This window comes from Ovis aries, chromosome 5 (assembly GCF_016772045.2).
Source record: "Ovis aries strain OAR_USU_Benz2616 breed Rambouillet chromosome 5, ARS-UI_Ramb_v3.0, whole genome shotgun sequence".
In the NCBI taxonomy this organism is placed as follows: domain Eukaryota; kingdom Metazoa; phylum Chordata; class Mammalia; order Artiodactyla; family Bovidae; genus Ovis; species Ovis aries.
Window position 1 is genome coordinate 38066002 of NC_056058.1, and position 25535 is coordinate 38091536.

The 25535-nt window shown below is 45.5% G+C and overlaps 1 protein-coding gene and 2 non-coding genes across 4 annotated transcripts; 2 read left to right on the forward strand and 1 right to left on the reverse strand.

Annotated features, from left to right (window-relative positions):
* Positions 1–525: 525 nt before the first annotated feature.
* On the reverse strand, positions 526–15962 carry TRIM7 (tripartite motif containing 7). 2 transcript variants are annotated; one of them, XM_012178352.5, is made up of 8 exons: positions 15117–15962; positions 14140–14235; positions 6456–6686; positions 4943–4965; positions 4547–4662; positions 4031–4066; positions 3036–3124; positions 2005–2118 (listed from the first exon to the last, which is right to left on the reverse strand). In XM_012178352.5, exons 1-8 carry the CDS (start codon positions 15621–15623, stop codon positions 2110–2112), a joined length of 1107 nt encoding a protein of 368 aa, XP_012033742.3. In that variant the 5' UTR covers positions 15624–15962; the 3' UTR covers positions 2005–2109. The 2 variants fall into 2 exon arrangements, with proteins under 2 accessions (XP_004008785.3, XP_012033742.3); XM_004008736.6 differs by lacking the exon at positions 3036–3124 and having other exon boundaries at positions 526–2118.
* A 3638-nt stretch (positions 15963–19600) lies between these two features.
* TRNAA-UGC (transfer RNA alanine (anticodon UGC)) lies at positions 19601–19672 on the forward strand. Its single transcript has one exon. It is a non-coding gene; the product is annotated as a tRNA-Ala (tRNA).
* A 454-nt stretch (positions 19673–20126) lies between these two features.
* On the forward strand, positions 20127–20199 carry TRNAK-CUU (transfer RNA lysine (anticodon CUU)). The gene has a single exon. It is a non-coding gene; the product is annotated as a tRNA-Lys (tRNA).
* The last annotated feature ends 5336 nt before the right edge of the window (positions 20200–25535 follow it).

Here is a 25535-nt window from a genome sequence, read left to right on the forward strand (position 1 = left end):
GAACAGTGTCATGCTGGCCTGACCAAAACATCTCTCCTGCAGTCCCTTGTATGCAAAGTGTGCTTGAAGCATCTCAGGGACAGAGCATGGAAACTCCAATATACTTGTAAGTCAGACTATTTAATTGTCACTGTCCCTGCATGCCAACAATATGTGCAGGACAGAATTAGGTCTGAGACTGGCTTTCATCTAGCTAGGTAGCTAGGTAATGGGGGAAGGAAACCTTTGACCTTCACCTAAATATGGGGTGGCTAATATTAATATTTTACAACAACAAAACAATAATAGTGTGTGACCATACTGACCTAGGTCTGTCCGTACCTAATCCCTATATGCATACTTATAAATGCCCTCTATAAAATTTATATCTGCACCCCATTCCTGAGATCTAAGACAGATACACACATACACATGTTCCTCACACACATAGACACACATGCCAACCTAGTCTGGCAGAAACTTTGCTCACAACTGCTCTTGCATTCAAACTGGGGGAGTTAAGAATTGGCCAAGGCACCATACAAATGAGCTCACAGTCTGTATTTCCATCTCCTTTTCCAGGAGCATACTAAGCAGTGAACAGCCCACCTCCACCCTCCCAGAAATGCAGCCATACAGAAGCTGGGGAACAATTAGCCAAGGGAATAACACAGGCCAGGGTACAGACTGAGCAGACCTTGAAACCAGGGTCTTCTGCCATTGGCATACATTTGCGAAGCTCCAGGAACTGTCTGTCAGGGGTATGTCTGTGCCCTGCACATTTCCATGCTGGAGTTAATTGCTTCTGTAAAATTATAAGTGCTGCCTTGAGTTTCAAAATTCCATAATCTTTGGTCTCCTTACCCAAGGGAGATTGTACTTTGGCACTTGGAAAGGATTTAGGCAAATGTGAGAATGTGGGACTGTCATTGTGGCCAAGGATATACATATAATCTCATCAGGCTAAGCTGTGTTGAGTGACAGCAATGCCAATAGGCTGTTATCCTGGGCTATTCCTATTGTACATATCAAGGGTCTCTTTCCAGTTCTGGCCTAGACTCTCCTTTAGGCTGGGAATACCATGCTCCTCCCTGAGTAGAGGACTTTGGCAAGCTAGCCAGATCCAGATTCTGAAGGCAAAGCTGGCAGCTGACAAGAAGGCAAAGCAGAACGGATCATGAAGCTGAGTGGTCTGGGATGAAGCTGCCCCCTTGCACAGCCAGAGCTTGGTTTTATTCCATGGAACTAGAGGTCCTGCTGAATTGGGGTAGTGATAGGAAGCACATCTGATGGAGCTGGGCTCCTCTCATCCACCTCCACCTCCTTACAGTCCATGCCAAATCGTCACCAGGACAACAGGCAAGAGGCAGAAGGGAGAGTCCGAGGCCATATATTCCCCTGCTCAATTAACCTTAGAGCCGTTTTCCTCAGTAGTCCAATCTCATGTCTTTGATGTTGTGGTCTGCAGAAACCCCTCTAAGGTAGCCTGGGGCAACAGTCAGAAAGACAGACCCAAAGTGTCCAGGAGATTCCATCCGAGGGCAACAACCCTTCCCATGGGCAGCCAGGATTGGGAGGAGTTCACCCTTGACTGGTTTACTCCCTCTGGGAGGCCGGGCAATGACTCTCAAGGCCAGATTCTTAAGTAGGTGCCGGTGGAGCAGACAGAGAAAAGAGGGAACACGCGCTCTTGGAAGTTGACGCGGAAGGTATAGATGTGGCGCATGTCCTCTGCAGCGTAGAAGGACACAGCCCCCACCTCCAGGTCCAGGGCGACCCGCACGCGGGACAGGTGCCCACAGCTGAGGGGCGTCCGTTCAGGGCTGGTCACCGCCCAGTACTGCCCGTTGTTGAGCTGCAGCGCCCAGACGCCCTCCTCCGGAGTGAAGGGCGTGAGACCCTTGCGGCGCACGCTCTCACGGGCCACGCCGAAGGCCCAGCCGTCCTTGGAGCCCACTTCCACTTCCCAGTGGTGCCTCCCAGAAGAGAAACCGCAGGAAGCCAGAACTCGTGTGTTGGTGTCGAAGCGGCGCGGGTGGCTGGGTAGGTCCTGGGCTTGTTGTCCAAGGCGCACACTCTTAAGATCCAAAGAGAGGATGAGGCGGGGGTTGGCCGAGTCGGGGTCCAAGGTCAGCTCCACTGCGGGGGATGGGTGGTTTAGGGGAGGTGGGGAGACAGAGAGAAGACTTCTCATGCAGCTCCCCTCGCCCCACTGTCCCCTCAAATAAGTATATGTTGAAATCACACAACTACAGTTTATGGGCTTGATTGGATCTCAATTCAAATCGATAAATCCAATTTAAAACACTTGTATCATAATTTATGGAAAAGTTTTTCCATAAAGTTTTCTTTGATATTGTATTACCTTTGTGATACTATGTAAAATTTTACTTAAAACATATATGTATTATTAAACTGTATTTTATAGCAAAAAGACATTTGGGAATTTTGGACACTAGATACTGGAAAGAATCATTAATTTTTTATTTATAACCATGGTTTCCTCTTTATGCTTTTTTAAATGTCTCTATAGAGACAGCACACTGAGATATATATGAAATGATATATATGAAATCACAGTTATCTATGATTTGCTTCAAAATAATCCAGTGGCAAGAAGTAGGTAGGGATGTTTATGAAAAATACTAGTCATGAGTTGATAATCGCTGAAGGTATATGACGGAGAAGGCAATGACACCCCACTCCAGTACTCTTGCCTGGAAAATCCCATGGATGGAGGAGCCTGGAAGGCTGCAGTCCATGGGGTCGCTGAGGTCGGACATGACTGAGCAACTCCACTTTCACTTTTCACTTTCATGCATGGAGAAGGCAATGGCAACCCACTCCAGTGTTCTTGCCTGGAGAATCCCAGGGACAGGGGAGCCTGGTGGGCTGCTGTCTATGGAGCTGCACAGAGCTGGACACAACTGAAGCGACTTAGCAGCAGCAGCAGCAGCAGCAGAAGGTGTATGATGAGTACATAATACTTGTTATGCTCTTCTCTCTACTTTAGTGTATGTTTGAAACCTTCCATAGTGAAAAGTTAAAATACGCACACTTGCTGTAAGTACTACTATGTTCCAGGTCTGTTCTAGGCCTTGTGAATCCCACAGAGGAATATCCCTGCCTTCCTGCAGCTTCCTTTCTATGGGGAGAAGGAGGAGAGACAATAAACGATAAAGGGATCAGGAGAGCAGGCTGTAATTTCAACTAGACGGGCCAAGAAAGGCCGTACTGAAAATGTGCATATGAGCACAGACATCAAGGAGATGAGAAAGCCAGATAGGTGGCTGTCTGGGGGAAGGGTGTTCCAGGCCCTGGCACAGCCAGTGCAGTGCAAAGGCCCTGAGGTAGCTGCGTGCTCCTGCTGCATTCCAGGAGCAGCAAGTTCATGTGTGACTGCACAGAGTGAACCAGGGGAAGAGTATGCAGTGAGGCTAGATTTCATGAGACCTTGAAGACCAGAGCAAGGACCCCAACCCTTACTGAGTGAGAGGGAGAGGCAGGGCTGTCACAGAGTCTTGAGCAGAGGAGGACATAGTCTGACTCGGCTTACTAGGTGAGATATGACTTAGCTTAGTCATCAGTATCAGGAATATGTGCCTTCCCCTCCCCACTTTCCCAGTCCACTGGGGTTAGATCCCACTCACCCCAGAACTCTGCAAGAATAATAACTGCTTCCCTTCCTGATTTCAGTCTGACCCCTGACCCAGCACACAACCCCTGTCCCCAGAAGAGGTCTCCATCTGTCTGGGAGTAGAAACAGGGAAGAGAGTTTTGTCCAGGTGACTGACAAGCACTTCCAGATCTAAATACCCCAAGGTGCAGGGCACTCCTACTCTGGAATGACCCATAGCTTTATAGGCCTATGGGCCCCACTGTGACCTGAAGGAATCATAATTATGAGGATAAGGGAGAAAGGACAGCTGATGGCAGAGTTGCTTAGGTAGATGGGCAGAAGGAAGCAACCAGGCACATAGCCCAGAGAGACAGTTACTGTATCTCCACACTGCCAAATGACAGGTACTCACTGTCACAACAACCATCGTACCTTTTTCCTCTTTCTCCAGCTCTCCCCGAAGATCCTCTGAAGAGAAGAAACAGAGCAGGTTGTGCATGAATGACATGGAAAATTTCTATCTGGCAATGACAGTGACACCATCTCTCGACTTGTAAGCCCCACTGACTCACTCACTCCCCAGATAACCTAGAGATGACAGGCAGGTACCGGGCCAAGCACAAGGGTAGAAAGGGGACAGTAGTCTAACTACCTCTCCCACTTCCCCCTCTTTTGTCTGGAGCCATGCTGAGCTGAGTTCTCCTTCCTCATCCTTCTTTCTGCCCCTAATCACCCTCGACTCCATCTGTCTTCAGTTGAAGCTTTGTGTCCTGGGGTAGGGATGGGGGTTCTAAATAAATTGGCCACCACTGACTGCCCGAACCAATCTGGCTTTGAGAGACACACTAGTTCCTGTTTTATCACACAGCTTCTGGAAAGGCACATCCTTAGAACCCTAAACCACCAACACCAAGCCTGCAAGGCCCAGCCCCCCACACAGGCCCCTACCTTTGAACTTCTTGAGCAGCCCCTTTAAGACAAAGGTCTTGAGGGAAGCATTCCAGACTTTATTCTTCATCTCAGAAGAGACTGTGGTTGGCTTGGGGGCAGGCACATTGCTGCACCTGCAGGACAAGGACCCTGAAGAAGGCCCACCACCACTGTCCCCCTCCCACTGGGCTTGAGAGCATAGTGAGGTCCTCTGGGTAAAGAAAGGTGAAAAGAAGAGCCTGACCCTGTGCCGAATACCAGGCCAGGCAGGCAGATGTTTGCCTCAGAAGGTACTCAGGTAAGTTGGTGAGGGGAACAGGAGGTGAGAAGTCAGGATGGGGAATGACAAGAGGAAGCACAGTAGAAGAGAAGAGCCACCTTAGAGAGGCCTCAGGTATTATTAGGTCCACTCACCTGCTTAGTGTGTTTTTGAATTCCTGGAAGGAAAGATGAGAGAAAACCAAATCAGCATTCATCTTTGAGAAAATAAAACTGGTTCCTTGCCCTGCTTCCAGAGGAATAAGCAATACAGAGATGCATTACCCCACACACACACTACTTGCATGGGCCCCATGCGGCAACAGCTTCCTCATATGGCAGACCACTGCATGTCTCATCAACAAGGTAGACCCCTCAACCCTGCCCACACCTCTGCAACTGCTCCCATCATTACAGAGTCATCACTGGAGACAAGTGCCAGGACTCAACGTTGCTTCTGCTTTTAACATCGCCTACGAAAACGGATGGGGCTTCTCTAGAGGCTGGTAAAGTATCTGCCTAAAATGCCGGAGACCTGGGTTCGATCCCTGGGTAGGGAAGATCCCCTGGGGAAGGAAATGGCAACCCACTCTAGTATTCTTGCCTGTACTGAAGAGCCTGGCTGGCTATAGTCCATGGGATTGCAAAGAGTTGGACATCACTGAGTGACTAACACTTTCAAGACAACTGACAGCCCCTATGCAACAACTGGTCACTCAGATCAGTGCTTTTTTTCCCCCATAGATTATTATTTTTCTTCTTTTTTATTTTTTAAATTATGTAAGTATGATAACACATTTACCAGAGACTTGGAAAATACAGAACAAAGTTACATACAGTTCCACTATATATCACAATTATTTTTTAAGTAGATAAGATTTTTAGTTGAAGTTTCAATATCAGACTCTCAAAAATTAATAAAATGAAGACAGATAAGTAGAAGGATATAATAGATCTGAAAAGCACTGTGAACCAATCCAACATAATTAAGATTTATACAACTTTTACACAACAGCAAGATACAAATTCTATTCAAGTTCACATAGACTATAAACCAGGAAACATTGGAACATATCCAGGGACATAAAGTGTTTGCTGCTCAGTCATGTCCACAAAACAAGGTGAAAAAAATTCTTAGACCAGTGCCTTTTAAATAACCATTCTTTTTTGTGGGGGTGGCGCTGCATGGCTTGTGGGATCTTATTTCCCTGATCTGTGTGAAAGCATGAGTCCTAACCACCAGGGAACTCCCTTAAATGACCTCTCTTGATCCATTTGTCCATTTGTGACTTGTGAAGTTAGTTAGTGGATTGTGACTATTTATTTCAGAAGGACATATGATAGAATAGAAAACATTAAAGTGCATCACCTGTAGTACAGGTGTTATTTTCTGAGACTTTTTTCACACATATATATATATAATAGAATGCATTGTAAGATATACTATTGTGGATCATGGTCAAGAAAAATTTAAATCACATCCTTTTAGACTGCTAACACCAGGAAAATCAGGGCTTTTCTCTTCAATACCCTTTGGCTCCAGATTGTGTGTTTCTACTAAACTAATTCTGTTCTCGCTGCTGTTTTCTCATTTGAAAAGTGGGAGGGATAAATTCAAACTTCCTGCCTTAAAATTAATATCTCATACCCCTGGCCAACCCAGACTCACCTGGAGAAAGTCAAGATCAGGCTTGCAAGTTGTCTCCTGGATCTGACTGCTGAGCTTGGAGAGCTGGGCAATCTCATCCCCAAGCTGGGCCAAGTTCTCATTCTGCTTCTGTGTCACCTCCCGGGACAGCTCCTCTAGGCGGCCTAGGAGCCGACCCTCCTGCTCCACCAGGAAGGCCCGCAGAGCCTGGAACTCAGCCCCTACCTTCTCTTGCTCAGCTGCCATCTGCTTCTGGCTCAGGAGAAGTGAAGTTGAAGAAGGCAAGGGATGTGGTCATTGATGGGTCATCGATCCCATCCCATTTGGATGGGAGCCTCTGTGCCATCTCACAGGACAAGGTCCATCTCCCTCAGTGTTCAGGGATCAGAGACTCACGTATACATACCCACAGTGCACACACTCTAGTTTAAGTATCACAGTTCCGAGCATGCAGTAGCCTCAACATGTGCTTTCCCTTCCCCTGTCATAGTTGTGCCCGTGTGTCACTTTAGACCTGGGCTCTCCCATCAACTTAGGACAACTTCAAAGTCACTCCAGAACCACCCAGGGCTGCAGTTTCCTCATTTGAAAAATGGAAGGGATAAATCAGTGCCTTCTGTAGTTACTGTAAAGATTAAGCTGAGGTCCCCAAACACATTTACTTTGTGTTAAAAACAAGACAACAGGCTCTAAATGGAGTCACTTATGCTAAGCCTCATGTCACCAAACCGAGACCTAATTACAGTTTCAGCTCTCCTAGAAATATTAACCAGTCCATTCTGAATGAGATCAACCCTGGGATTTCTTTGGAAGGAATGATGCTAAAGCTGAAACTCCAGTACTTTGGCCACCTCATGCGAAGAGTTGACTCATTGGAAAATACTCTGATGCTGGGAGGGATTGGGGGCAGGAGGAGAAGGGGACGACTGAGGATGAGATGGCTGGATGGCATCACGGACTCGATGGACGCGAGTCTGAGTGAACTCCAGGAGCTGGTGATGGACAAGGAGGCTTGGCGTGCTGCGATTAATGGGGTCGCAAAGAGTCGGACACGACTGAGCGACTGAACTGAACTGAACTGAGAAATATTATCGTAAACCATCCTATAAGGAATGGCCTCCTCAATGTTTGTTTAGTAACCTGTCTGATAAAACCATGCCAGCCACTACAAGGAAAGCAATTTTGCAGTAGCCAACCCACTTTTCTGTGCGTGTGACCAAATTTATGATCTTTATTCTGTGGAAATCCAAACACATTATGGTTTCAAGTTACTAGAGTTGGAAAGTTGGAAAACATTAAAATTGCAGAGTTGGAAAGCACCTTTTATAGCACACAGTGAGATCTCAAACATAACGCTGTCGAACTCTTCTCACTTCTATTCAGTTCGACATTTTTGGCAATGATTTAATAGATGATTTACAAGGCAAATTTAAGGTGTGACTTTGAAGCAAAACCTTTGTGGAGCTGGGGGTGCCGGTGAAAATTCGTTTTAAGACATAGAAACTTAAAGTGAACCAACAATGTCACAGAAACTTAAAGTGAACCAGCAGTGTCACTGGCTGTCAGATGGACAAGCCAACATAGTACCCTAAGTCATTGTTAGGCTGCAAGGCTGAAGCAAGGTATGGAGAAATGGTGTCAGGTCTCACATTTAAAGAAGCATATTCAGTGTTAAAACATCTACTAACAGAGTATCAAAATTGCAAAATTGGAAGTAAATTTTAAATAACTCCGCTTTCACAGCTTTTTGTTTTGTTTTTGTGTGTGTGTGTGTGTGTTTTTGGCCACATGGCATGTGGGATCTTAGTCCCCTAAGTAAGGATTGAACCCATGCCCTTGCAGTTGTAGCATGGAATTCTAAGCACTGGACCTGCCAGGGAAGTCCCTCAAAGCACTTCTGATATTTAAATTCCCACTCTAATCAGACACCCAATTTAGGATCATAAATCATGTTGATGAATCAGTTTATAAGCCCTTAGTAGTGCTGACTAAGGCTCCACAGGCAGCAAAGACAGTTCTTACTCAGAATATGTGTCAGTTTCAGCCAAGATAAAATACTGTCCCTTCCAGGGTGGAAGAGGTCCAAGGCAATCCATCTGCTACCAAGTAACTGGTTTCCTTCAAGGATGATGCTGCATCCGGCCTCCACATTGCTTCTGTTGCTGCCAGGCTGAATATTGTGTGGATCACAACAAACTCTGGAAAACTTTTAAAGAGATGGGAATACCAGACCACCTTTCCTGCCACATGAGAAATCCATATGCAGGTCAAGAATCAACAGTTAGAACCGTACGTGGAACAATGGACTGGTTCCAAATTGGGAAAGGAGTACATCAAGGCTGTATATTGTCACCCTGCTTACTTAACTTCTATGCAGAGTACATCAGCTGAAACACTGGGCTGGATGAATCACAAGCTAAAATCAAGACTGCTGAGAAAAATATCAAATTCAGATATGCAGTTGATACCACTCTAATGACAGAAAATGAAGAGGATCTAAAGAGCCTCTTGATGAGGGTGAGAGAGGAGAGTGAAAAAGCTGGCTTGAAACTCAACATTCAAAAAAAGAAGATCATGACATCCGGTCCCATCACTTCATGGCAAATAGAGGGGTAAAAAGTGGAAATCAGATTCTATTTTCTTGGGCTCCAAGTTCACTGCAGATGGTAACTCCAGCCATAAAATCAAAAGACACTTGCTCCTTGGAAGGAAAGCTATGACAAACCTAGACAGTGTAGTAAAAAGCAGAGACATCACTTTGCTGACAAAGTGATTGCCGTTTAGTCAAAGCTATGGTTTTTCCAGTAGTCACGAATGGATGTGAGAGTTGAAACATAAAGACGGCTAAGACCTGAAGAATTGATGCTTTTGAATTGTGGTGATAGAGAAGATTCTTGAGTTCCTTGGACTGCAAGGAGATAAAACTTGTCAATCCTAAAATAAATTAATCCTGAATATTCACTGGAAGGACTGATACTCAAACTGAAATTCCAATACTTCGGCCACCTGATGTGAAGAGCCAATTCATTGGAAAACTGAAGGCAAAAGGAGAAGGGGGTGGCAGAGGATAAGATGGTTATATAGCATCACTGACTCAATGGACATGAGTTTGGGCAGACTCTAGTAGATGGTGAAGGAAGCCTGCTGTGCTGCAGTCCATGGGGTCGAAAAGAGTTGGACGGGACTTAGCGAATGAACACAACAGCAAAGAAAGAAGAAAGTGAAATCAATGCCAGTGATCAGAGGTAACAGTATATCCACAAGACCTAAGTGAGAATATGCTGTGTGCAAGCTTTATATTCTATTCTTTCCATTATTACTATTCACGGGATTTTCTCCCCCTCTGTTTTTAGACCCAGACTCTCGCCCCAATCCTCTTGATTCTTTACACAAATACATGGGAGGGACTCTGTGTGATATCTCAAGTGGGGCCTCTCGTGGCCAGTGAGAAGAATCCCATTCCTCCAGGACAAGCTCAAATGTCAAAGTTTCTTTTCCCTGAAAATGTTATGGGAGGAAAGAGTAGCTAGAAGAGCAGACTGTAAGTGAGTTCTGAAGTCAGGTGACCCGGGGTTCAGGTTACTGCTGCCTAGTCTTCAGGATGTTGGGCAAACAGGCAGCAGCAACACGGGGCACTTTACAGGTATCAGCTCCCTCAGTGGTGACAATCACCCAATGGCATGGATATACTCTCATCCCAATTTCCAAATGGGGAGACGAAGATAGAGAGGTGAATTACCAGGAAGCGGGAAGTCAGGATTCTAATCCAGGGAGTCTGACCTCAAAGTGCAAGCTTCTTACACAATAACACAAGTGGAAATAACACAAGTATAACAATATTTGCCAAAATACTCTAAATCAGGGTTTCCAGCCTGGGCGCTATTGACATTTGAGGCTAGATAACTATTTGTTGTGGAGGGCTTTGTCCTATGCTTTGCAGGATGTTTAACCAGTACCCTGGCCTCTACCAGTAAACACCAGTGGCACCTCTGTCCCAGTGTTGACAACCAAAAATATCTCCAGGCGTTGCCAAATGTTCCCTGGGGCCCCAAACTGCCACCAGTTGAGAACCACTTCTCTAAATAGTAAGAGCATTTTCAAATAAAAATGTTCTTTCTCTTTGTTCTCAAGACAGCAATAATTGTTTCATTAAGCAGGTATTTTGCAGTTATAAAGAATGCATGGGCCAGAGAGGGGTTGGCTGGGTGGGTGTAGGACAAAGTAGAAAGTGCTAAGCAAGGCCGTGGGATGTAGGATCAGAGACCATGAAGCTGCCCAAGCTGGAGAAGGCCCTCTGGTCATACATGTACAGCAATGGCCAAAGAGCCACACATTTATTCCTTTTTCCAGCAGAGAGGGTGGAGGTGTGGAGGGGTGAGTTCTTGCTTATGGAGGGAAGTGAATGTTCGGAAGAGAAGGCCTGAGGAGTGCACGGGATGCAAGTGTACCCGATGCAGTTCAGGACCAGGAAAGAACACTGGGGCATCTGTACACATGCCTCCCTTCACCCCACCTCTCCTCCCTTTAAGGATAGAGGGGTCCTCAGATTCCTCTCCCTCCATTTTCCAACTTCACAACTAGACAGTCCTGCGCTAACAAGCAGGAACTGAATTTTCGAGATAGAAAATAACAGTGACCCACATTTTCCCACCTTAAACAAAATGAACCCCATTTCATTTTCCTGTTTCACTTCAAGGAAGACAAAATACCACCCCAAGCTCTGGGCACCAGGGTGCTGGCACAGTCAGCTGCTGAAAACCCAAGTGCCCAAACCTTCTGCCCTCTACTGGGTGGGGAACAGCTCTGCCATCCCCTCCTCCACCCCCAACTCCCTCTCTCCTAGCCTCAATTTCAAAATCTAAAATTTAAAAATGAAAAAAAGTTTCTTTCATAACTCCTTTGGTGGTAAAACTTACCCTAAGACTGACGGAAGGCTACTTATTTTCCGTTCATATGTTTCTCTACAGGAATGTTAATGTATTCAATTACAAGATGCTCCACAGACCCTAACTGAGGTGTTATGTCATATTAGGGGGACTATACTTCCTGATTCACTGGGACAGTTCCAGTTTAAGCCAGATGTTTGAAAATATTTTAGCTGCCCCTTTTACTCTCAAAAGCTCTGGTTACATAATAAATTATATGGTCACACTATATGATATGCATACCATTATATTTCCAAGAAGAGAAATGCAAAAAAGCAAAATGGCTGTCTCATGAGGCCTTACAAATATCTGTGAAAAAAGGAGAAGCAAACAGCAAAGGAGAAAAGGAAAGATATACCCATCTGAATGCAGAGTTCCAGAGAATAGCAAGGAGAGATAAGAAAGCCTTCCTCAGTGATCAGTGCAAAGAAATAGAGGAAAACAATAGAATGGGAAAGACTAGAGATCTCTTCAAGAACATTAGAGATATCAAGGGAATATTTCATGCAAAGATGGGCACAACAAAAGACAGAAATGGTATGGACCTAAGAGAAGCAGACAATATTGAGAACAGGTGGCAAGAATACACAGAAGAATTGTACAAAAAAGATCTTTATGACCCAGATAATCATGATGGTGTGATCACTCACCTAGAGCCAGACGTCCTGGAAGGTGAAGTCAAGCAGGCCTTAGAAAGCATCACTATGAACAAAGCTAGTGGAGGTGATGGAATTCCAGTTGAGATATTTCATATCCTAAAAGATGATGCTGTGAAAATGCTGCACTCAATATGCCAGCAAATTTGGAAAACTCAGCAGTGGCCACAGGACTGGAAAAAGGCTATTTTCATTCCAATTCCAAAGAAAGGCAATGCCAAAGAATGCTCAAACTACTGCACAATTGCACTCATCTCACACACTAGTAAAGTAATGCTCAAAATTCTCCAAGCCAGGCTTGAACAATACGTGAACTGTGAACTTCCCGATGTTCAAGCTGGTTTTAGAAAAGGCAAAGAAACCAGGGATTGAATTTTCAACATCTGTTGGATTATCGAAAAAGCAAAAGTGTTCCAGAAAAACAACTGTTTCTCCTTTATTAACTATGCCAAAGCCTTTGATTGTGTGGATCACAACAAACTGTGGAAAATTCTTAAAGGGATGGGGATACCAGACCACCTGACCTGCCTCTTGATAAATCTGTATGCAGGTCAGGAAGCAACAGTTAGAACTGGACATGGAACAACAGACTGGTTTCAAACAGGAAAAGGAGTAGGTCGAGGCTGTATATTGTCACCCTGCTTATTTAACTTATTTGCAAAGTACATCATAAGAAACACTGGGCTGGAAGAAGCACAAGCTGGAATCAAGATTGCTGGGAGAAATATCAATAACCTCAGATATGCAGATGACACCACCCTTATGGCAGAAAGTGAAGAAGAACTAAAGAGCCCCTTGATGAAAGTGAAAGAGGAAAGTAGAAAAGTTGGCTTAAAGCTCAACATTCTGAAAACGAAGATCGTGGCATCCAGTCCCATCACTTCATGGTAAATAGATGGGGAAACAGTGGAAACAGTGGCTGACTTTATTTTGGGGGGCTCCAAAATCACTGCAGATGGTGATTGCAGCCATGAAATTAAAAGACGCTTACTTTCCGGAAGGAAAGTTATGACCAACCTAGACAGTATATTCAAAAGCAGAGACATTACTTTGCCAACAAAGGTCCATCTAGTCAAGGCTATGGTTTTTCCAGTAGTCATGTATGGATGTGAGAGTTGGGCTATAAAGAAAGCTGAGCACTGAAGAATTGATGCTTTTGAACTGTGGTGCTGTAGAAGACTCTTGAGAGTCCCTTGGATTGCAAGGAGATCCAACCTGTCCATCCTAAAGGAGATCAGTCCTGAGTGTTCATTGGATGGACTGATGTTGAAGCTGAACTTCCGATACTTTGGCCACCTGATGCAAAGAGCTGACTCATTTGAAAAGCCCCTGATGCTGGGAAAGATTGAGGGCAGGAGAAGGGGATGACAGAGGATGAGCTGGTTGGATGGCATCACTGACTCAATGGACATGAGTTTGGGTGAACTCCAGGAGTTGGTGATGGACAGGGAGGCCTGGTGTGCTGCGGTTCATTGGGTCTCATAGTGTCAGACACGACTGAGAGACTGAACTGAACTGATTTCTTTGCCAACAAAGGTTCATCTAGTCAAGGCTATGGTTTTTCCAATAGTCATGTATGGATGTGAGAGTTGGACTATAAAGGAAGCTGAGCACCAGTGAATCGATGCTTTTGAACTGTGGTGTTGGAGAAGACTCTTGAGAGTCCCTTGGACTGCAAGGAGATCCAATCAGTCCATTCTACAGGATATCAGTCCTGAGTGTTCATTGGATGGACTGATGTTGAAGCTGAACCTCCAGTACTTTGGCCACCTGATGTGAAGCGCTGACTCGTTTGAAAAGTCCCTGATGCTGGGAAAGATTGAGGGCAGGAGGAGAAAGGGATGGCAGAGGATGAGATGGTTGGATGGCATCACCGACTCACCAGAGACGAGTTAGGGTAAACTCCAGAAGTCGGTGATGCACAGGGAGGCCTGGTGTGCTGCAGTCCATTGGGTCGTAAAGAGTTGGACATGACTGAGCGACTGAACTGAACTGATATTTCTAAAATCCACCTCTGTTCCACAGGCACACACTTCAAATCCAGAGTGGTAGGTGGCCCTCTGTTGTCGGCCTGGGGCATGGGGTTGGGGGAGGGGGAGCCAACGTGGGGGTTGCCATTCTCACCAGAAGCTCCTTGCTCTCCTTCTCTTCTGTGGAACGAAAGGCCTCATAGTCCTCCAAATCCTTCTTCAAGACCTTCAGCCTGGACTCCAGAAGCTCCTGCAGGAGGGTGAGAAGGAAGACATTGCGGGGAGAAGATTCTTGAAACCCCCACGTGGGCCTTCCTGAAACCACCCAGAAGAAAGTGAAGGCCCTGTTCACTGAGGCGGAGGAGGCAGGATTGAAGCCACCTCTGGAAGTTGGGATGGATGCAGCCTACACAGGCTGCACTTAAGGGTACAGGGCAACTGCAAGCTGATTCCAAAGACCTCAGGGTCTCCGGTCTTCAAGATCATCTGTGCACAATCTAGGCTGAAATCCAAGCACTCCAGCTGCTCAGTCTGCCTAGTCCTCTTTTCTGCTCTCCTCACCAGCATCAGAAAGCCCTCTGGGTAGGAGGGCTGGAGCAGAGTCAGAGCAAAGAAAGACCGGGGACTGTGCCGCAGGCCTCCTAGTGCACACCCCAGCAAGTTGGCAGGAAAGGGAGGCAGCAGGCAAGGAGAATCACAGCCGGCTCTTGGCACTCTACTGAACTCTGGATCCACTCACCCCCTTAGCCCAACCTCCTGGGAAGGTCGTCTCACTTGACCACAAGAGATGAGAGAACACTGAACAGAGCTATGCCCGTGGTAAGGGTTGATAGTAGGGGTAGCAGATGTGGCAGTGTGAAGGAGGCACTACGAGAAGCCGGGGACCGACAGAAAATCGCCATATCTGTGGGGTATCATGCAGTGGGTCCAGTATGGGCCCCAAAGGAAATGATAAGGGCGTGGGAGGCTGGCGACAGAGGGAGAGCTGCGTTGAGTCCCGAAGCTAATGCCAGGCAGCATGAGATAGGACAAAAAAAAGCAGGGGCTCACCTGGGCCTTCCTGCGTGCGCGGGAATACTAGAACAGGGACTGGAGGTCCCGAGAACCTTCATGGGTGGGGACGACACTCACCTTAGCCTCCTGAACCGCCTCGTCCAGCGGCAACACGGCGTGAGCGCGGTGCTCGCGGGCGCGGTCGCACACCACGCAAATGGCCCGTCCATCGTCCTGGCAGTAGAGCTTGAGCGGTTCGCCGTGCTGCGCGCACCCGGCCGCCACAGCCTCCGGAGGCCCGCGCTCTCCTGGCGCTCCGGCCGGCAGGCTGAAACGCCGCAGCAGTGTGGCCACCGCGGCCAGCTGCCGGTTGGGCCGCAGCTGGCTGGGGCGCGCGGGCTCGCGACACTGCGGGCAGGGCAGCGAGAAGGACAGCGTGTGGGACACGGCGGTGGCCCTCGTTGCCGGGCGCTCCCAGCAGCGTGCGATGCAGGCGCGGCAGAAGCTGTGGCCGCACTCGACGGACACTGGCTCGCGGAAGAGCTCCAGGCAGATGGAGCAGGTCGCCTCTCCTTGCAGCTCTGCTGCCAGCGCCAGCGCCTCGGCCCCGGCGCCTGGGCCAGTCCGCGGCCCTACTGCCGCCATGCGCGCCCCCAGCTCACCGAAGTCGGGCGGCGCTGGGGAAGTTGCCGGAGCCGACAGTGCGCGGCCGGGGCGGGAGTCCGAGCGGCCGCTGAAAGAGGAAAGGCGGGGCTGACGCCGGCTGGCAGAGACTAGAGCTGAGTGCTCCAGGCTGAGAAACGCTAGAGGAGGGTGCGTCTTGTCAACTGGCGGAGTAGCACAGGTCCGGGGGATCTAAGCGCGGGCCAGTGCCTTGCATTCCCGCTGAGCCCCCTCAATACCCTGCTTTGGCCAGCAGCCTCGGAGGTCTCGCGGCCCTCTCTCCGTCTCTCCCTTATCTCAGCTCTAATGCTAGCCTACGCTGTCCAAGCCTGACTCCGTCAGCCTTGAGAAACGGGCCGGGACAGGTGGAAGCACACGCCCACCTGGGCGCCACTCCCAGTTGCTGCCCGAGGCCGACCCAGCACAGCCCGAGGGTCTGGCGCCCGACCACAGTGTCGGGTTCCCGGAGCACAGGTTTGTCCGGCCCTGTACTAAGTTAAATTTAGTCTGGAACCTGGCTCTTGCTCCTACCGCCACCCCCATGAGTGGCCTTTTATCCACTTTTGTAGCTACCTTTCTTGCATTTGTGTCCTCCCCTGCCCATTTATTCTTTTTGTTTTTTAATGCAAGTAATACACTTAAAAGCAATCCCCCCGCTTTATTCAGTGTTATCCTCCTCCCCTAAAAAAAAAAAAAACAAAAGCAAAACAAAACCCAATCCTCGACTGTCTCTTTAGCTTTATTTGTACAGCTCTCTGCAACCCTTCTGGAGCTGCCAATAATATTTGCTCACACCCGGTCTCCCTTTAGGGGCTTCCCTGGTGGCTCAGACCGTAAAGAGTTTGCTCGCAATTCGAAAACTCGGGTTTGATCCCTGGATCGGGTAGATTCCCTGGAGAAGAGAATGGCTACCCACTCCAATATTCTTCCCTGGAGAATTCCATGGACAGTCCCTGGGGTCACAATGAGTCGGACACAACTGAGCGACTAACACACACACGTCTCTCATCACTCCCTCTGGAGGGCACTCTAAGCAGATTTTCTTCCTCAGCCTCCTCAGAAACTGCTCTTGTCAAGGTGACCGGTGACCGCAGAGATCATAACCCAAAGGTGAAAGCAGGCGGCTTCTTAGGCTTTACCTCGTCTCTCCTCGGATGCTTCCTCCTCCTGGCACCGTGCCTTCCTTCCTGGGTACTGTACTCCCTGGCTTTTCTCCCGCTTCCACGACCTCCTACCAGCTTCTTGGTCACCACGGTTGTTTCCTCTTCCTCTCCCTGCCCTTGCTTGGTCCTTGGACTTTCTGTCTACGCTCACTTCCTTGTGATCTCTTCCACTTTCTTGCTTGAAAGACTTTCTCCCTGCTCCACGCACAAATCCCCAGCCCAACTCTTCCTAGGATGCCTGGCTCCCACAGCCAGCTCACTGGGCAGCATCTCCACATGAAGCGTTCTAAGGGAGAGTTACACACTCGTCACATCCACAGTGCACTTCTGTCTGCCCCTCCACCTGCTCTTCCCACAGCCTTCCCCACTACACTCCATTTAACAGCAACTCCATCCATCCAGGTGCTCAGGCCCAAATCGGTGAGTCTTCTGAGGCTCCCCAAGAGAGGGGAAATGCACAGGACCCACCCCTAGTCCTCAGCATCTCAATTCTTCCATGGCATCATCACCTATAATTTGATGATCACAACAGTTCTTTCCCCTTCTATCCCTCTCCTATCCTATCTTCTCCATCCAGCTGTGAGAACAATCCTGTTAAAATGTCAAGTCAGATAGGGGCCCTCCTTTCCTCAAATTCTCCCGTGGCTCCCACCTCTCTCAGAGTAAAAGTTGAAGTCTTCACACTGTCTAAAGGCACTATCCATTCTTTCTCTCCACCCCCTGCATACAAAGTGATAGGAGATGCATCCCCTCGCCTCCTGTCACTCTCCCCTGCTGCATGGACCCCCTTATTATTCCTGCAATAACATGTCACAAAGCTCCTACCTCAGGGCCTTTAAACTGGCTCTCACCTTTACTTGGACCTCTCTTTTCACAGACACTTTCATGGCTCACATTCCATCTTCTTTCAACACTTTTCTTCAAATGTCACCTTCTCAGAATCACACTTTACTCCATTCTCTCCCTCAAGGCTGGCTCTATTTTCTCTTTAGCACTCAACCTCCTCCAAAACCAGAGCTGATAGATGTAATGAACTATGTCAGTTTTGCTTATGGCCGAACTCCCAGTTTTCTACAGCAGTTCTAGGTACACAACAGAGCTTGATAAACTTTTCTTGGGTTCAGTTAATTTAAATATGGCTCAAAATTCAGATGTAGAGAGCATTTAACAGTGAAAAACTTTGCCCATTGCCTATGCCCCAGCCCCCTTCCAACCCCGAGCGTCAACTTTGCAATTCTGAATTACTTTATACAAATACTGCACACTTTACTACTCTCCCTCTTCTCAACAATACTTGAAACAAGAACTTCCAGATGTACAAGCTGGATCTAGAAAAGGCAGAGGAACCAGAGATGAAATTGCTAACATCTGTTGAGCCATAGAAAAAGCAAGAAAATTCCAGAAAAACATCGACTTCTGCTTCATTGACTAAGCTAAAGCTTTTGACTGTGTGGATCACAACGAACTGTGGAAAATTCTTAAAGAAATGAGAATACCAGACCACCTTACCTGCCTCCTGAGAAACTGGTATGCATGTCAAGATACAACAGTTAGAACTAGACCTGAAACAATGGACTGGTTCCAAATTGGGAAAGGAGTACATCAGTGCTGTATATGTCACCCTGCTTATTTAACTTCTGTGCAGAGTACATCAAGTGCAATGCCAGGCTGGATGAATCCCAAGCTGGAATCAAGATTATCGATAACCTCAGATATGCAGATGACACCACCCTAATGGCAGAAAGTGAAGAGGAATTAAAGAGCTTCTTGATGGGGGTGAAAGAGCAGAGTGGAAAAACTGGCTTAAAACTCAACATTCAAAAAACTAAGATTATGGCATCCAATCCCATCACTTCATGGCAAATAGGTGGGGAAACAGTGAAAGCAGTGATAGACTTATTTTCTTGGGCTCCAAAAGCACTGCAGGTGGTGACTGCAGCCATGAAATTAAAAAACGCTTACTCCATGGAAGAAAAGCTATGACAAACCTAGACAGCTCATTAAAAAGCACTTTACGGACAAAGGTCTGCAGAGTCAAGCTATGGTTTTTCCAGTAGTCATGCATGGATGTGAGAGCCGCACAGTAGAGAGGCTGAATGCCAAAGAATTGATGTTTTCCAACTGTGGTGCTGGAGAAGACTTCTTGAGAGTCCCTTGAACAGCAAGGAAATCAAACCAGTAATCCTAAAGGAAATCAACTCTAAATATTCATTGGAAGGGCTGATACTGAAGCTCCAATACTTTGACCACCTGATGCGAAGAACTGACTCATTGGAAAAGACCCTGATGCTGGGAAAGATTGAAGGCAGGAGGAGAAGGGAACAACAGAGGATGAGATGGTTGGATGGCATTACTGCCTCAATGGAGGTGAGTTTGAGCAAGCTCTGGGAGATAGTGAAGGACAGGGAAGCCGGGCATGCTGCAGTCCATGCGGTGGCAGAGTTGGACACAACTGAGCGACTGAACAACTCTTCTCTTTGTTTAACAAACGTAGCATCCTGCACCTAATCTTACTTTCCTTCTTTCGGCTCACAGTTCATTTTTGGGCCTCGTGCTGGATGACTTTCCCTTCTTTTTTCACTGCTGCCTCCAAGTGTTTATCCTGGTCCTGTGCTCCCCTTGGTCATCTCGGTCGAAGTCCACTCACTTGAAGTCAGTAGAGGACCCTGGAATAGCTCCCAGCTCTGGCCGCTGGCCTTTGCAGCCTTTCGATTGTCACAGTTAGCAGATGCTCTTCGACTGTGCTTTTTACCAATAACCACCTAACAGAAATTAGAGCAAGCTTTGCGGCAGGCTGGGGATGTAGCTCAGTGGTAGAGCGCATGCTTTGCATGTATGAGGCCCCGGGTTCGATCCCCGGCATCTCCAGACCAAGCAGTGGTTTCCGTTTTGCTTTCTGTCGACCCCAGAGTTTAGAAATGCAGAATCCAAGGAACCACCCTAAATCGTGCAGTTTGCGCAGGTTGTGGGCACGGCGGCGGCCTTCACCCACTCTAGGCTCAACCCCGCGTCAGTGCATTTAAACTTCGGACTGAAAATTCACGGAGTAAGCTCTTCGATGGTGTCAGGATGCAAACATTATTCCTCCTCAGCGCCTGTGTTTCTCAGGGATGGAAAAGGGCTAGGGTGCTGGCAGAAAAGGGACGGAAGTGGGAAGGACGGTCAGTCAAGCATGATTGGTAGAGTTTAAATATCTCAGGTTGTCAATAATCTTGTCTTTAGTGGCATAATTTTGTCCCAATTAAGTTCAACTTCAAACCTCAAGCTAGATTCAACCGGAACGCTTCCTTCAAGTAAAAGTTACTGAAACAGAGGTTCCCGTGCCCGGCTAGCTCAGTCAGTAGAGCATGAGACTCTTAATCTCAGGGTCGTGGGTTCGAGCCCCACGTTGGGCGACAGGTGTATTTTGCTCTTAACTACCGGAAGGTTGATAGTGAGAAATACTTCTGTTCTGATCCATGTGTATAAGTTGATGTTGGCTTCTTGGTGTTACGGTCTTGTTCTTTGGTTACTGTATCCTTTACCTACTAACAGAGCAACATTTTAGAAATTGTTTAAAGAATCCGCAGTGCAGGGGACGTCGGTTGGATCCCCGGTCTGGGAGGAACCCACATTGTCTTGGGCAATTAAGCCTATGAGTCACAACTGTTCAGCCGGGGCTCTGGAGGCGTAGCCGCAACTACTAAAGCCTAGGTACTCTACAGCCTGAGCTCCACAAAAGAATACCACTGCAATGAGAAGCTTGTGCACCGCAATTAGAGAAAGCACCCACCCAGCAAGGAAGACTCAGTGCAGCCAAAAGTAAATAAATTTTTTTTAATTGTTCAAAATGCATGTAATAAAATTTACCATTTTCACTATTTTTTTTTAAATTATAGCTGATACACAATATGCTAGTTTCTGCTATACAGCAGATATATATATATGTATATATGTCTATGTGTATATACTTTGTCATATTCTTTTCCATTATGGTTTGTTAGAAGTGAATAGTGAATATAGTTCCCTGTGCTATACAGTAGGATCTTGTTCATTTTCACTATTTTAAAATGCATAGTTCTGTGCCTGTAAACACACTCACATTGCTAGGCAACCCTCATCAACATCCATCCTCAGAACTTTTCCGTATTGCCCAACTGCGATTCTACCCAGTGAACATTAGCTCCCTATCTATCTTTCTCGCAGTCCCTGGCAACCACCATTCTACTCTCTGTCTCTATGCATTTGGCTATTCTTTGTTGTTGTTGTTTAGTCACTAAATCGTGTCCGACTCTTTGAGATCCCATGGGCTGTAGCCCACCAGGGATCCTCTGTCCTTGGGATTTCCTAGGCAAGAATACTGGAGTGGGTTGCCATTTCCTCCTCTGGGATCTTCTAGACTCAGAGATCCAACCCACTTCTCCTGCATTGCCTGGTGGATTCTTTACTGCTGTGCCACTCTAGGAACCTCGTATAAGATGAATCAAAATTATTTTTCCTTTGTGATTGGGTTATTTCACTTAGCATGATGTCTTCAAGATTCTTCCATGTTGTAGCATGCTCTAAATTTCTTCCTCTCAAGGCTAAACAACAGGGGGTTCCCTTGTGGCTCAGACGATAAAGAATCTGCCTGCTTTGTGGGAGACCTGGGTTTGATCCCTGGGGTCCCAAAGAGTCAGACATGACTGAGCGACTAACATTTTCACTTTTCAATATTCCATTGTATGTATATACCATATTTTGTTTATCCATTTATCTCTCAGTAGACACTTTAGCTCAGTTCAGTTGCTCAGTCCTGTCCGACTCTTTGTGATCCCATGGACTGCAGCATGCCAGGCTTCCCTGTCCATCACCAACTCTCCAAGCTCGCTCAAACTTATTTCCATCAAGTCGGTGATGCCATTCAACCATCTCATCCTCTGTCGTCCCTGTCTCCTCCTGCCTTCAACTTTTCCCAGCGTCAGGGTCTTTTCAGATGAGTCAGTCTTTTGAATCAGGTGGCCAAAGTACTGCAGTTTCAGGTTCAGCATCAGCCCACTTAGATTCCTTTTATCTTTCAGCAATTGTGAATAATGCTGCTGTGAACATGGGTTTACTTATACCTGTTCTGTTCAAGCTCTTGCTTTTACTTCTTCTGCACATATATCTAGAAGTGTATTTGCTGATCATAAGGTATTTCTATGTTTATTTTTTTTAATCGTCATACCATTTTCCACAGAGGCTGCATCATGAAATGAGTTTTTAAAACATCTTTTGAGTAGGTAATATACTGTACTGTTCAAAAAGTGAAACATCTATAAAAATATTCAATGAAAAGAATCCAACTTCTATTCTCCTTTCTTAGGCAACAAGTTTGTATCCATGTACATATTCTTCCAGAAAATTTTCAATGCAAAGATATTTTTATTTTCCTCTATTTTACACAAAGATATAATTATAGCTCCGTTACATTTTTATTTTCTTTCTATCTCAAGACATAGAAATTTTACTCAGTCTTTTTGCAGCTGTCTAATATCCCACTTAGAGGAATCCTAGTTCATTCAGCAGGTCACCTACTGATGGATATTTATAGTTTCCAACCTCTTGCTATTTCAAGTGATGCTGCATTAATAAGCATATAGTGTAGTCCTCATGCACTTTTGAACTTACATTTGTAAGGCAAATTACCAGAAGTAAGATTCCTGGGTCAAGTAAGATTCATTATGTATGAAGCTGTAATTTTACAGAAATAGACAAGGCCAGGTTATGGCTCCTACAGGGTATTATTACTTCCCACCAGCCATGAATGAGACTGATTATTTCTCCACTGCTTTGGTGCCATCAAGCTGCTTGAAAAACAAACCTAACATGTGACTGTTCCTATCCCCTTGATATTGCCAGGGTCCCTCATTGTCTGTCTTATAAGATAATAACCATTGTAGGGCCTACAGGATACTACCTACAGAGGAAGGGACCTTCCTTTTGCCTCTCATAGGAACATACTTGGACAAAAGATTTTGAAGATCAGATTGTCACTCTAACTTAGGATTTCTAATCCAACTGTATAGGATAATACTATTTTTTCTCTTTTCAGACCTGTTTTTGTGGGAGCCATTGTGTTTTCTTCACTTCCAAAGCCATAACATCATTGGAAGGCCTGTTTAGTTATTTTTTATTTGGCAAATTTTCTCCCTTGGGCAGGAAGACTCCAATCAGGTATAGGAAATTAAATTTGTATGTGATTTTCTATAAGGTTTTGGTGTCATGTAGGCCATATATAAATTATTAGATCATGCATATAGATTGTTAAGTGATCTCAAATAATAATTATATATAATTTATATGTAAATACTGATCAACCATCTACTTGAATATTTTTATTTAAAAATTTCATTTGAAACAGAAAATTATCTCCAGGTTAAAGAACCTGCCTGCAATGCAGGAGACACAGGAGATGCAGTTTTGATCCCTGGGTCAGGAAAATCCCCTAGAGGAGGAAAGGGCAACTCACTCCAGTATTCTTGCCTGGGAAATCCCATAGACAGAGGACCCTGGTGGGCTACAGTCCATGGGATTGCAGAGTCGGACACAACTGAGCATGAACAAGTAGATGGATATTCTGACCAGTCTAAAAATATTCCAGTATCAAAAATAAAAATACTCCTGTATCTTTAACAGTTACTGGTTTCCCTTTCCTAAACTTGAGAAAATCATTCTTCTATGGTCTCTGTAGCATCAGTAGAGATGGTTCAATCATCATCAAATGCTTACCCCATTATTTCAATGCTATTTATATCACATTGGTTTAAGGGTGCAAGTCCCCCTAGAAAAAGGCATATCTCAGTAACATCATGGGGAATGTGAATTTTGGGTAAGGAGGAAGACAAAATGTCAACTAGAGCAAGCTAATTATGGAGGACTCCCTGGAAAAGGAATAGTGGCCAAAAAAGATGACCCAGAATGACCTGCTCCTCTACTCTGTGTCAGGACCAATTGGATTAAAATCACTGCCTATTTTGGGAAACGCTTTCTGCTGTCATTTGAGATATTCAGTGTCTAAGGGCAGTGGAAGGCTTTTGAAAATGGAAAGGAATATATACTTCTTTTGTAATTAATATTCATTGTATTATAGTTACAAATGTTAAAGTCTAGTTTTTCTCACGGTTTTAAATTCAATTAAAATGTTGTTTTTGTTATAAAGCTAGAAAATTTTGAAACAACCAGAACAATCCCTTTCATTGGTTCTTATGTGAGTTAAAGCCACCTAAAGACATCATCCTGCACATCTAAGCCACTGATGATATTCTCTAAAACATTTTAAATGATAATTACAGACTTTATCTGAACCCTCAATTCACGATGAGGTGAGGGGGGCACTGGTGAGGTCACACAGCTAGGACTTAGAGCTGATGTTTATTTTTTATTTGAAATTTTCTGAATGAACCTGTGTGTTCATCCTAAAAACTCCACATTGTGTTAAAAATTCCTACTGTGTTCTTCATTTGCCTGGGAGTCCTCAAACACATAAAATCCTGTGTCCTCCAGTCATTTTTCTACCCATCTGCAAACAAAACCAGCAAATGGTGTGGATGCAGTCATCAGAATGCAGAGCCTTGGGGGTATAGCTGTGGCTCTTTAACCTCTAAGGTTTGGTAAGGAGGCCTTGGATTTTTCCCCATCCTTAAATACACCAAATTTATGCCTACTTCAGGGCCTTTGAACCTGCTGCCCCCTTTCCCAAAGTCCTTTTCTCCAAGATATTTGTAAGGTGGCTGTTTCTTATCTTTCTGACTCAGCTCATTGTCACCTCTTGTGATGTATCTTTCCTGGACTATCTCTCTAATACTGTCCTCTGCCTACCACTCTGTCAGATAACCCTCATTAATTTTCTCACAGTCTGTATCACTCTCTAAGAGTACTTTTCTGTCCGCTTATTTGTTTGTTTTAATTGCCTATTAGAAGGTAAACATCAGGAGGGCAAGTCTGTTTCACTGGCCTGTCTTTTTCACTGCAGTGTAAATGAATGAATGAATGAATGAAGTTTCCCTTTAACAGTGGCACACCATAGGTTTGTTGCAAGAGTGCAAAGAATCAATGTATGCCCAGCATCTAGAACAGTTTTTTGTCCATGTAAGGATTCAATTCACAAGATTTGTAGCTATTAATATTATTTCCTAACCCTGAAGTTTTATACAGTAACAGAATAACCAGAGGGAAAGGGAGATGATCAATAGAGTAACTATAGAAGGATATATCACGAGATCTATGAGGAATATAAATAAAGGAGCCAGTGGGGTGGGAACTGGTGAATGTAGAGATAAAATAGAAATGGTGAAAGAGAGAAAAGTGTTGAAGCTGAGTGATGAGTACTTGGGACTTCTTAACACCATTCTGTCTATTTTAAATTTCTTAATAAAAGTTTAAAAAATAAAAGCAAACTTTTGAGTGAGAGATTTAGGTAAATAATTTTGTAGAGTATTAATGTTGCGTATGTTTGATTGAGGCTTATTTGGGGAGGGGGGGGGGAGTAAAGATCCAGCAAAGCTACAATTAAATAGAGCTCTCAGTGTACGTTTACATCCTTTAAAGGATTTTCCTAGGGAACCTCAGACGTGGGGGAGCCAACCTTTGGTCCCATGCATTGTGTCCTGGCACCCATATTTGATTCTTTTATTTTTTACTAAAACAAAAAACAAAAACTTTTCTGAACTTGATTCTTTCAAGAATTCTTCCAAGTGAGGTCCAAAATTATTCTTTATCTAGGAAAAATTAA